The sequence below is a fragment of the Natrix helvetica genome, assembly GCF_964273705.1.
Source record: "Natrix helvetica genome assembly, chromosome: 3".
Classification (NCBI taxonomy): Eukaryota; Metazoa; Chordata; class Lepidosauria; order Squamata; family Natricidae; genus Natrix; species Natrix helvetica.
This window is the reverse complement of record NC_138549.1, coordinates 48,220,035-48,234,013: the sequence shown is the minus strand read 5'-3', so window position 1 is coordinate 48,234,013 and position 13,979 is coordinate 48,220,035. Positions and strand designations below refer to the sequence as shown.

Sequence of the window (13,979 nt, the reverse complement as noted above, 5' to 3'; positions counted from 1 at the left end):
CATCCTGAGAGCTCTGTTATAATTTTACTATTACTATATTTCTCCTTTTAGCTCTTTGCAATGCTATTAAAATAAGTCTCACCCTCTATTTCTTGTGAAATTATTTAATATATTATTTTAAAGCAATTATACATATTTTCAATATGCTATTGTTATTGTTCTGAAATGTTAGGAAGACAACAGGTTATTTGTATTAATATCTAAGGATGACATATTTTTTTAAGAATTCAGAAGTGGAACCTATCAACTATTCCTATCAATATATGTATACTTAATGCGGGGGGATTCATTGTAGTTTATTGTCTTAGCAGATGGCAACAACTAAGCAAGATTATCTTGAAAAATGTTAAACAAGAGTTTAGGCCTGATGAATGCTGGGAGGAAAGACTGCCAGGAAATACCAAGATGTAAGCAAGATTGGGAAACTGAGAAAACAATGAACTACAACAATGACAAACTATTATAGTGTTCTAAGATAGCTACATGGTATTCATAAAATCACCAAGAGCTAGCTTGATGTGAAGGTGACATGATGTGTTGTGGAGCAACAGCGGCCGGCTGAACTGTTGGTGAAATTGACAGCGATGAACACTATGGGACTGCCCTGGAGGCTGAGGAAGACTCTGGGGGGGGGGGTGTTCGGAGTCAGAGCAGGGACTAGAGAGGCCTGTTGGCCACCAGGTGGCGTCTGACTCAGGGAGCAGTGAGGAAGAACAGAGGGAGGCTGTCCCTGACGTACGTATGCATAGGGCTGTGAGGAGGAGGGAGCAGCTTTGGAAAAAGGGTCACAGAAGGAAATAGGAAGAGGTTGGCCCCTCCCGGAGAGCTTATAGGTGGAGCGACGGGAGGGGAATTTTGCAGGAAACAATAATTTACTGATCCAACCATAGAGAAAGATTGGGAGAATTTTGTGAGTTCAAGCCTTGTTTCAATCAATCAATCAATCAATTTAAATTTATTAGCCGCTCCCTTTCCGAATAGGACTCGGGGCGGCGTACAATGGAGTAAAAAACATATAACATTTACATAAACCCATGACATACATAAATACAAAGACACACATGTACGGAGGAGGTTAACAGATACAATACATAGACAATTAAAAACCATTAAAATACCCTAATTATAAAACCCCATGTACAATCCAAATTCAAAATGTTAAAAACAGACAGTCAGGAGGGGTACGAAAAAATTACGGTTGAGCCAGGCCAGATAGTTGAAAGAGGTGGGTCTTCAGTTGTACACGGAAGGAGCGGAGATCGGAAGTAATCCTGATGTCACGGGGGAGGTCATTCCACAGGGCTGGGCCCATCACAGAGAAGGCTCTGCTCCTGGGTGTCGCCCCCCGGCACTGTTTGGCGGACGGCACCCGGAGAAGTCCCTCTCTGTGAGAGCGGATTGGTCGTAGGGATGTGTGGGGCAGGATGCGATCCTGCATGTAACTAGGCCCTGTGCCATGAAGCGCTTTAAAGATCATAATCAAGACCTTGAAACGCACTCGGTAGACCACAGGAAGCCAGTGCAGCTCGCGCAGGAGAGGTGTTACAGGGGAGAATCTAGTCCTCCCCATGATCACCCGCGCGGCCGCGTTCTGGACCAACTGTAGTCTCCGAGTGCATCTCAAAGGAAGCCCCATGTAGAGAGCATTGCAGTAGTCCAGGCGAGACGTCACCAGCGCATGGGTGACTGTGCGTAGGGCATCCCGGTCCAATAAGGGGCGCAATTGGCGCATCAGGCGAACCTGATGGAACGCCCCCCTTGCCACGGCTGTTACATGGTCATCCATGGACAGCCGGGCATCCAGGAGGACGCCCAAATTGCGCACCTGTTCCATAGGGGCTAATTGCACGCCCCCAATGGCCAGAGATGGAAGCACCTGGTTGAACCGGGGCGCCGGAAGCCACAGCCACTCCGTCTTGGAAGGGTTGAGTTTCAGTCGGTTGCCATCCATCCAGATCCGTACGGCCTCCAAACACCGGGACATCACTTCGATGGCCTCATTGGGGTGGTTCGGGGTGGAGATGTATAGCTGAGTGTCATCAGCATACAGATGATATCCCACCCCAAAGCCACGGATGATCTCGCCCAGCGGTTTCATGTATGTGTTGAACAGGAGAGGCGAGAGTACCGAACCCTGTGGCACTCCACATGTGAGAGGCCTCCGGGTCGATCTCTGCTCCCCTGCCAACACACGTTGCGTCCGGTCAGTGAGGTAGGAGCCGAACCACCGTAAAACGGTGCCCCTGACTCCCAGCCCCTCCAGCCGGTGCAACAGGATACCATGGTCGATGGTATCGAAAGCCGCCGAGAGGTCTAATAGGACCAGGATAGAGGAACAACCCCTATCTCTGGCCCGCCAGAGATCATCCACCAATGCGACCAAGGCCGTCTCCGTGCTGTGCCCGGGTCGGAAGCCGGACTGGCGCGGGTCTAGATAATCATTTTCCTCCAGGTGGCGTGGGAACTGCTGTACCACCACACTCTCTACAACCTTCGCTAGAAAAGGAAGGTTGGAGACTGGACGGTAATTGACTAGGTCCGTCGGGTCCAGGGAAGGCTTCTTGAGCAGGGGTCTCACCACCGCCTCTTTCAAGGCGGCTGGTAGAGACCCCTCACCCAACGAAGTGTTCACTAGGACCAGGAGCCAGTCACGTGTAACCTCCCAGGATGCCAGTACAAGCCAGGAGGGACACGGGTCCAATAAACATGTGGTGGGTCGCAGACGTCCACGCAACCTGTCCAAATCCTCGATGGCAACCGAATCAAACTCCTCCCAAAGCGGACCCTCAAGACTCGCCACGGGCGTCTCTACTGAACCACTGAAGGGGGCCCATCCCATCCGGATTTGAGCGACTTTGTCATGTAGATATTTCCCAAACTCCTCTGCTCTACCCTGTAAAGGGGCTTCCCGCGGCCTCTCAAACAAGAGGGAGCGAGTCACCCGAAACAAGGCGGCAGGGCGGTTATCTGCAGACGCAATAAGGGCGGCGCAATGTTGACGTTTGGCCGCTCTTAATGCCACAAGGTACGTCCTCAAATAGGCTCGTGCCTGTGCTCGGTCAGATTCGGAACGAGAGGATCTCCAACGACTCTCTAGGCGTCTCCTTTGGCGTTTCATCACCCTTAGCTCCTCGGTAAACCAGGGAGCCAGGGTGATTTGTCGCCGCAGGAGAGGCCGCAAAGGCGCCACCCGGTCCAGGGCCCCGGTAGTCGCACTATTCCATGCGTCTACCAGGTCCTCCACTCGGGGGCGGGTCAAATCCACAGGAGGTGGCCCAAGCTCCGTCTGGAACCTATCTGGTTCCAACAGGCGCTTGGGGCGGAACCATCTAATACCTTCCAGTTCCGCCTCCTCGCGGTGTGGGGTAGCACCAGGGAAGTCCAGCCGGAGAAGATAGTGATCCGACCATGACAGGGGAGTAATGGCTAAGTCCCCTATTCCCTGATCACTCATCCACCGGCCTGAGACAAAAACAAGGTCCAGCGTGTGACCTCCCTCGTGAGTAGGGCCCTGAATTAACTGGGTCAGGTCCATGGCTGTCATGGAAGCCATGAACTCCCGAACCCCCTCAGACGCTTCTCCCATCGACGGCAGATTGAAATCCCCCATCACTATAAGGTTTCATAGAGATAGCTTTCTGGGCTCCCAGCCAAGGGGTTGCTTATCTCCCTCCTTAGTTGTGGCAGACAGCCAAGTCTGCGTCCATATATATTGTAGAGGTTTGGGACAGAACATGATATGACTTAATTTACTACAGGTGAATTTTATGTAGATAGCTTTTCTCTTTGATTGAATTGTTGACTGAAATTAATGACAGGGTTTTCTTTTTCCTAACCAGTTTATCAAAGTTCCTGCAAGATTAATGCATAGTTTATTGACTTAATTAATTAATTTTTTTAAAGGCAACTGGTTTTCAAATTTACATTTTTGCAAAGTGATGCACTCAGTGCTCTGTAGTACTGTTTTACAAGTATGTTTTTAGGCAGAAAAACAATTATTCATACATAAGAAAGATCTTGGTAGCAAAGAGAAACTATCTAGAAACCACCACTGACTTCCGCTCCTTCCGACAAAAATTGAAGACTCACCTGTTCCGACTAGCAGGCCTGGCATAATTATAACTGTTACCTCCTGGTAGACATATTATTAACTGGTTATTTTAGGGGAATTGCTTTTAATTTAATTTGTGTGATATTTCTAGGGGTTTTAAAATTATATTTATATATACTGTTTAACTGTACAGTTCTTTTAACTCTCTTTTTAACCTCCTCCATATTTAACTTTATCTATTTATTATATTGTGATGTATTCTTTACATGGACTGTACACCGCCCCGAGTCCCTTTTGGGAGAGGGGGCGGTCTAGAAGCGCAGTAAATAAATAAATAAATAAATGAATAAATGGATTTTAAGGTAAGAATGAGAGGAGAGGAACATTAAAGACCTAAACTGGCCTTCCCCTGTAATTGGCAACCTTCCCAAAATTAAAAAAAATGCCCAAGGTTTATTCATACCTTGTTGGATTTGTGCACTAACTAATGATGGACAGCCGATGAAAGTAAAGGTGAATTAACATGCCATTACAGGAAATACAAATATTTCATTTATTACTCCAGAACCTAAACAGGTAGTCCTCAACTCACAGCCACAATTGGGACCAGAATTTCTGTTGCTAACCAAGGCAGCTGTTAAGTATGTCATGCCAGATTTAATGACTTTTTTTGCCAATGGTTCTTAAGTGAATCACTGCAGTTGCTAAGTTAGTCATGTGGTCATTAAACAAATCTTGCTTCCCTCATTGACTTTACTTGCCAGAAGCCAGCTGGAAAGGTCACGGATAGCGATCTCTTGATTCCTAGCTGCTGCAACCATTGTTTAATATGTGTCAGTTGCCAAGCATCCAAAATTTGATCATGTGATCCTGGGAATGCTGTGATGGTCATAAGTATGATGACCAGAATTAAGTCACTTTTTTCAGTGCCACTTTAACTTCAAACAGTTGCTAAATGAATGGTTGTAAGTCAATGACTACCGGTATTTGGATTTGTAAATTATACAGAAATAAACATTACCCTTCCTCAAGGCTCTCAAATTCTGCTTGGCATGGTGATGCAGCTCCTCTACACATGCTGGTCTGGTGGAAGGAAGAAAAATGTTTCTCTCCTGATGCCAAGGGGCATGATAATACACATTCAGTTTGCTTTCTGCATCCAGGTTTGAAACAGCTGTAGAAACAAATGAAGAGGATACTTAAAGAGATTTCCAGCAATAGCCCAATCCTAGGCAGTGACAGTTGTTGCTCTATCAGGGCACAAAGAGAAAATATATGCTGCAAACTCTGCTTAGGTGTCAGGAAGGGCATCTGGTCAGTAAATACTAAGCTCCATTCAGTCGTCCCGACTCCACTCCCATAAAAGGCATTATAGGATCATAAAAAGAAAAACAAATTGTGTGTGTATTTCGCAAATCTGAATTTTAAAGAAACTCAGCTTAAGTAAATGATGAATATAACAGAAGGAGAAAATAAGCAAAACATAACAAATATTACATTCTTTGGTTATTATTTATGTATACAGTGCCATAATTTTATATTATGAATCTGATAAATCACCCAATTTTATTTTCAATTCATTATTTCACCAGTTAAATATACTTTGTAGTTTGTAAACTGAACAAGTTTCCTAGAATATATTTCTACCATTCACTAGTGATTCATTAATTCATGGTTCTTCATCATATAATTCCATAATTGTATTCTTTTCATGATTCTCTTTAGAGATAATATGGAGTTACATCTTCATGAATAAGAGCCATTGTTAATGCAATTCCATTATCAGAATACAAAACCAGGGCTTACAAAGTCTAGCAATGGGTGAATGTATTAATCAATAAACATAATGTTGCTGATGTTGCAGAAATTGTGGAACTCTGAGCATTTGGGGCTGGCTACATTGGCAGGACAAGGGGATGTACATGCATCATAACACAACTGGAACAAATTAATGCACAATGTGGCTTCAGTGGGAGGCATAGGTTAGATTAGGATAATTGGTTTTGTGATTGAATTTAGACAAACTCCAAAAAAACCTTAAATAAAATGTGAAAAAATATGATTGGAATTTGTAAATCAGATTTTCAATCGAAAACTGATACAAGCATGCTATCTCAACATATATTCTGTATAAAATAATATAGCTACCATATATCTAGAAATCTATAATGAGTGAATGTTGTGGCCAAAAGTATTACCATATACAGTATATATTATCATATATAAGACACACGAATACAAAGCAACAAAGATTAAATTGATACACCAATTAATGTTTCAGAGAAACCCTAATTGCCAACATCACATCAGACTTTTGTAGAAATGCGTGAAACAGCCAAGAAGAAAGACTATTGCTAAGCAATCAGAACTTTTAAGATCCCTAACATTAAATTATCTCCAACAATATAATTTTATTCAGTCCCTAACTTAATAAAAATTAATAAAATAGGGACAGGTGAACCTAAATATGGAATCAGAAATAAGTATTTCGTTAAGGGAAATGAAGCATTTTGAGAAAAAGGTGTGACAATAACACTAGCTAAGATTAAAGAATCTCAATAAAGTTTTCTATATAAAGCGAAGGGATATTGGAGCATGGGATGATTCTTTGCTGCCTGGAAGATTTGAAGATAGTTTCTTGGGATCATCAAAATGTACCAAATTATCTACAAGTAGTCCTCGACTTATACTCATAATGTAACCTGCCAATTAAAGTTGCCAATGGTGATGGCTGTGAGGTGAGATGGACTTGCTTAATGATCCCCATCCCTGTCTCCCTAATGCAACTGTGAAACAAAGATGGGGTTGTTAAATAGAGCATAGGGTGCCTTGAGGATGAGGGAGGCTCTAGGACACCAGTTTGCTCTAGTGGTTAAGGTACTAGGCTAGAAATTGGGAGACCGAGAGTTCAAATTCTGCCTTAGCCGTGAAAGTCAGCTGGATGACCTCGGGCCAGTCACTCTCTCTCAGCCCAACCCACCTCACAGGCTTGTTATTATGGGAAAAATAGGAGGAGGGAGGAGTACAGGTAGTCCTCAACTTACAATTGTTCATTTAGTGACCATTGAAAGTTATAATGGCACTGAAGAAAAGTGACGACCATTTTTCACACTTACAACTATAACAGCAACTCCATGGTCATGTGATCAAAATGTAGATGCTTGACAACTGACTCATATTTATGATGGTTGCAGTGTCCTGGGTTTATGTGATCTCTTTTTGCGACCTTCTGACAAGTAAAGTTAATGTGGAAGCAAGATTAACTTCACAACCTTGCTATGAACCTAACAATTGCAGTGATCCACTTAACTGTGGCAACAAAGGTTGTAAAATGGGGCAAAACTCACTTAACAAATGTCTTGTTTAGCAATAGAAATTTTGGGCTCAGTTGTGGTCATAAGTTGAGGACTACCTGTATTAAATATGTTCACTCCCATGAGTTATTTGTAAAAATAATAAAGGTGAGACACAAATAGATAAATATAATTTTTATTTTGGAAATCAGGTTTTTGGTCATCCAAAAGTCTTTTGTTGTTCCAAGCATCTATGTCCCAAAGGTGCTTTTCAAAAGGAAACTGAAAAGCACCTTTGGGATAATCATGCTCTGGATGATTAAGAATTTCCATGGACATCTAAGCATCTAAGTATTGCATCAGCAAACTGTGTATGAAATGCAACTGAAAGCTAAAGCAAGTACCTGGCGTTTAAAAAAAAATACATTAATTGTGCCTCATACAAAGGACAGGTCTATCATAACAACCAAACTCTGTGGTCGACAATTTTTCCTGAATGGATGACATTGAGCATTTTCTATCCTAAATTCCTATCCTAAGACATACACATGTCTGGTTATATAAGTGTTGGTGTAAATCAAATTATCATGCACCAACTGCTTATTTATACGTCTACGCTGCCCAACTTGAAAATGATTCTGGACACTTCACAGGATTAAAAGATACAACTATACAAAAACAAAACCACACAATATTCTATAAAACATAATTGATATATGAGAGAACTGCAAAATATAAAACATCTCACCATCATTTAATATATGAGTATTACAGTTTAATTATATGAATGCAATCTGGCATATTGAATAAATACCAGTGTTTTAAAGACACTTTTTAAAATGGTTTTGAAAACTGAGCCAGCCATTGGCTTGTTATTGTTTCCATTTCCCAACACTCTCATGATTCAATACAGATGGGTTAATGGAAAATAAACAGCATGGTATGTTTTAAAAATAATGCATGGTTAGATCTTGGCAGGACTTATCACACATTTATGCAAGATGGCCAAACCCAGTACTAGTACATACCTATTTCTTAATTAGGAGCATTGGTGAAGGTTTTGTTTTATTAAAAAATCCAGTCACTAAATACTATTAATTAAAAAAAGTAAAAACAACAACTTTTAAAGTTAAATGACAATAAATTATAAGAGGAGGAAAAGAAATGGAATCCATAGCCAGAGAAAAATAGACTGTTACTGCTTTTAAGCCTGGTTTAACCCAGTCTATATGTGTACTTTTGATTTTTCTAGCCTAAGTGTAAGACTTTACTTTTCTCTATATTAAATTTCATTTCGTTAGATAGGGCCCAGTGCTCAGGTCTGTCAAGATTCATCTGGATCTTGAGCCTATCACCTAAGGCAGTGATGCCTAATCTGTATGGTCGTGTGTCAAAAGTGTGCATGGGTGCGTGACAGTGCCCACATGTGTGCCCACACCCATAATACAATGCACTGCGACACTCCCTACTCCCTGCGCATGCACATGTGCACACGACCCCACTGCACTTCAACCTGTGCATGCGCACACAACCCCCCTGTGCCCCATTTTGGGCTTAACAGGCCAACCTGAAGCCCTGGGACCAAAAATGAGGTGCGGGGGGGGGGGCTGCGCCACACCCTCCCACAGCCTACCTGAAGCCTTCAGGGACCAAAAACGGGGTGCACGGGAGGTGCACCCCCCGTGCTCCCTCCCCCTGCGTATTAACATGCATCTCCTGCATACGTCATTCCCCTCACACATGCAGAGACCCAAAAATCAGCTAGCCAGTGGGAGGCATGTGTGCATGCGCAGTGGAGTGTAGCTGGGATGACAGCTTGCGTGCCCACAGAGAGGCCTCTGCGTGCCACCTGTGGCATGCGTGCCATAGATTTGCCACCACAAATCTAGGGTGTTGGCTATTCATGCCAGCTTAGTATCATCCACAAATTTGGTAAGTCTCCCTTCTATTCCCTCATCTAAATCATTCATGAAGATACTGCGCCTGATGGAAACTTGTGGTACCCCACTGTTTATTACTCTCCATTGTAGATATAGTACCATTAAGGACAATTACAAATCCATCTGATGGTGATGCTATCTATCCTGCTTTTTTCTAGCTTACCAAGAAGTAGGTTGGGCTCAGTGATAGTATGCCTTGCTGAAGTCTAAATATGTTATGTCCACAGTATTTCGCTGGTCTACTGATTTAGTCACTATGTTGAAGAATGAAATAAGCTTAGTTTGGTATGATCTGTTTTTAACAAATCTGTACTGACTTCTAGTTATTACTTCACTTATTTTGTACTTTACTATGTACAATATATGTGTGATATATACCTGAATTCGCATATCATTGGAAATCATACATATACCTTCAAGCACGTACAGCATTTCTGTAAGAATAAACTTCTGTTCCTCTTTGGTTCTAATGCATCAGGACAGGACACAGTGTGACATACTGCTACAGGCTTTATCTATTAATATACATGTGAAATAATCAATAATGCATGTTCTGAGCTATTCACTCCCTGAGTCTTGTTCTGATACATGCAGAAGCAAATCTGTCTAGCAAAATGGCTTAGGAAGCAAAACAGGAAAATTGTCTAAAAGAGCTCCAGCATAATACCTAGGGCTGCTGAAGCCATGTGACCTGCCAAAGATTTTTCTGCTTACATGTTGAAAAACTGCACTACTTCTTGCTTCCTCCCCATCAAAAGCTAGAGTAAATGAACTCAAGTTCACCTATACTGCTTTATATTCTGCCATGAACTTTCCCATCCTTTTTTTTCCTAGAAGGAAATTGAGGCTGTCATTTTAAATGGCAGGTTTTGGGTTTATTATATAGGAGAGCCAAAAACCCCACACTGTTCTGGGAAAAGACTTTGATCACTCAAAGGAACTGAAAGCCACTTTTCTTAGATCCTGGCTTACTCATGACAACTGCTGAGAGATCAAATAGAAATGCTGGCACAAACAAGGAGCAGGGGAACAATACAATGTTTTCCAAACCTGAGATTCTGAGGAATTTCAGCAAAATCACTGTAGTGTCAGAACTAACCAGTTTTATTGGGTTGGTATATAATGAGGCAACCATGCCCTCAAAAATCTATTCTTGTAAAATGATAGATCAGTTGGGGTAACTCATTTATAAATCTGAATATTTGCTTGCTTAATGAACTCAACTTATGCACCTTTATACTAATCCCTTCTTTGCAAAATTGCTGAACTGCTCTAGACATTTATAGATTCATTGTTTAAAACCAAACACTTATTGATTTGCATTATGATTTCTACCTATTTGATGAATGTTTAAAATCACAAAATCTATCACTGAAAGCTCTGAACCATTGAACATGGCAAGGGTTCAACTGTACTAAGTTTCCACAAGTGCTAGTCTCTGTTCAGAGGACATAGTTAGGAATGAAATATTGCAAGCAACCTACAAAAACAAACTGCAAGTGGCAGGTCAAGATGTGATAGTACTGAAGGAAATCCCTCCCAAAATGTTGAGATCTAGAAAGGATTATGCATTTCTAGTGGACGAATTTAGAAAGCGCCAGATTCAATACAGATGGGAGACCCCAGCCGGATTGGTGGTGAACTACATGGGAGAAAGACAACACCTCAACTCTGTTTGGAAGGGAAAAGATTTCTATAGTATGGTACTAAAGGCAGGACGCCCTCCATCTCCAGGTCCCAAAGAAAGAAAAGAGACAGATGACCCCAGGCAGCAAGATAACCAGGCACAAATTGGGGTTGTGAGTTTGCTGCAGGAAACAGAAGAAATTATGGAACAGAGACAAACCCGTGCGGCTACCAAACGTAAAGAACAAGAATTAATGTCTCAACAAGCCCAGATGGCAATTCGAGATAATATAAACATGAGCACAGAAACAGTGGGAGGAGCTAAACCGAAAGTGAAAGATTTCCAGGCAGCTCTTAAAAAGCTTCAGTGTGCTAAAGATGACAACTAAATTTCTAACATGGAATGTCAATGGCTTAAATTCACCACAAAAAAGGAAAAAAATATTTCACTACTTGAAACAATTTAAAAATGATGTAATTTGCTTACAAGAAACACACATTAGAACACAGGACCAGAAATACTTGATGAACGCAAGACTGGGATCGCATTTTATAGCATCTGCTCTGGAGAAGAAAAACGGTATAGTTATATATTTAAGAAAAGATTTAAAGCCTTAATTAATTGAAGCAGACCCTCAAGGTAGATATATTGCAATTGAACTATTAATAGAAGGAAAGAAAATACTCTTAACAGGAATATATGCTCCCAATCAACAACAAGAAAAATTTTATAAGTTGCTTCACACCAAACTAACACAATGGGGTTACAGATCCTGCATTTTACTGGGCGATTGGAATGGAGTACTGGATCCTGTTCAAGACAAGAAGAGGCTTTTGCAAAATACCCAAACACGAACAAGATTACCTAAATCTTTTTTTGATATGATGGATGACTTTGAATTGAGGGATATCCGTGGAGAACGGAATGTTAAAGAACGGGATTTTACTTTTTTCTCTGATAGGCACCAATCTCTTTCCAGAATTGATTTTATACTAATTACAAATGATTTTCTTTCCAGGGTAAAGAAGACTAAGATATGTCCGAAAACATTAACAGATCACAACCCGGTCTGGATGGAACTAGAATATGGAGACTGACCCAGGAGGTCTTGGAGATTAAATGAAAATCTATTTAGATATGAGAAAAATGTTACAGAATGTAAAAAACTATTGAAAGAATATTTTGCTTTTAATATGCATAAGGGGATATCAATGGAAATGGTTTGGGACGCAAGTAAAGCATATATGAGAGGCGTTTTAATAAATCTGAACAATGTTTATAGGCGCAGACAAAGGGAGAAACAAAGGGAATTAGAGGAAGAGATTAAAAAAAAGAACAGGAGTTAATGTCTAAACCAGATGATAAGAAGACAAAAGAGATAATTAATTTATTGCGAGGTCAGTTCAATATGTTAATGTCAGACCAGATAGCTACTAATTTTCTATATGCTAAACATAACACTTTTTGTAATGCCAATAAACCAGGACGATGGCTAGCATATATGTTAAGGAAAAAACAAAGATTCCGTAATATAGAGAAGGTAGAATATAAAGGCAAAGAAGTTTTCCAACAGGATATGATTAAAAAGACCTTTTTAGAATTTTACACCAGACTGTACACTGGTGACAAAATACAAGGGTTAGATATAGACCGATATTTGGAGAAAGAGAAAATTTCTATACTTACAGATGAGCAAAGGGGAAGATTGAATCAACTTGTAACTGTAGAGGAAATCCTCCTGGCAATTAAGCAGTTAAAAATCGGCAAAGCACCTGGCACAGATGGCCTGACAGCAGTTTATTATAAAAAGTTACAACTAGAAATGATGGAACCTCTTAGGGAACTATTTAATAAAATTCAAATGGAAGGCAGAGTCCCACCTTCTTGGAAAACAGCTTTTATTTCATTGATTCCAAAAGAGGAACAGGATCTTACCCAGCCAAAAAACTACAGGCCTATTTTATTACTTAATACAGACTACAAAATTTTTGCTAAAATATTGGTAAATAGGTTAATGCCAATTGCGCAACAAACGATTCACAATGATCAGTCTGGTTTTATACAGGGAAGGAAAATGAAAAGTAATCTAAGACAAATTATTAATATAATGGAATACTTGGGAAAGTACAACCAAGTCCCGGCAGTGCTTCTATTCTTAGATGCGGAGAAAGCATTCGACCAAGTCAATTGGCAATTTTTAATAAAAATACTACAAAAGATGCAACTCGGGAGAGCATTTCATGCAATCTATCAAAGCAATATACCAGAAACAGACAGCACAAATTATAGTTAATGGAGGCTTAACAGAATCTTTTAAAATTGAAAAAGGAACAAGACAGGGGTGTCCCTTGTCTCCATTATTGTTTATCTTAACCCTGGAATTGTTATTGAACAAAATACGTGGGTCTGATGAACTACAAGGAATTAAGATTAGGCATTACGAATATAGAGTGAGAGCATTTGCGGATGACTTGGTTGTAACTTTAACTCAGCCGGGGGAATCAGTTATAGGTCTAATGAATATAATTAACCAATATGGTCAAGTATTTGGGTTCAAAGTAAATCTAGGGAAGACAAAGATGATAGCTAAAAATATGACTACAAACAAACAAACAAAAAAAAGAATTAGAAAGAGTAACAGGATGTGAGATAGTAAAAAAGGTTAAATATTTAGGAATTTATATTACAACCTCAAATGGGAAATTATACAATACAATACAATACAATACAATACAATAGTAGAGTTGGAAGGGACCTTGGAGGTCTTCTAGTCCAACCCCCTGCCTAGGCAGGAAACCCTATACCGTTTCAGACAAATAGCTATCCAACATCTTCTTAAAGACTTCCAGTGTTGGGGCATTCACAACTTCTGGAGGCAAGCTGTTCCACTGATTAATTGTTCTAACTGTCAGGAAAATTCTCCTCAGTTCTAAGTTGCTTCTCTCCTTGATTAGTTTCCACCCATTGCTTCTTGTTCTACCCTCAGTTGCCTTGGAGAATAGTTTGACTCCCTCTTCTTTGTGGCAACCCCTGAGATATTGGAACAATGCTATCATGTCTCCCCTAGT

General features: G+C 40.8%; 1 protein-coding gene across 4 annotated transcripts in view; it reads right to left on the bottom strand.

Annotated features, from left to right (window-relative positions):
* Positions 1–13,979, bottom strand: part of NHS (NHS actin remodeling regulator) — a 284,324-nt gene that overhangs the window by 30,771 nt on the left and 239,574 nt on the right. For all 4 annotated transcript variants that reach the window (XM_081948746.1, XM_081948743.1, XM_081948744.1 and 1 more), the window contains one exon: positions 5,073–5,225. In XM_081948746.1, coding sequence (XP_081804872.1) covers positions 5,073–5,225 — 153 coding nt within the window. The remainder of the gene's footprint in view (positions 1–5,072; positions 5,226–13,979) is intronic.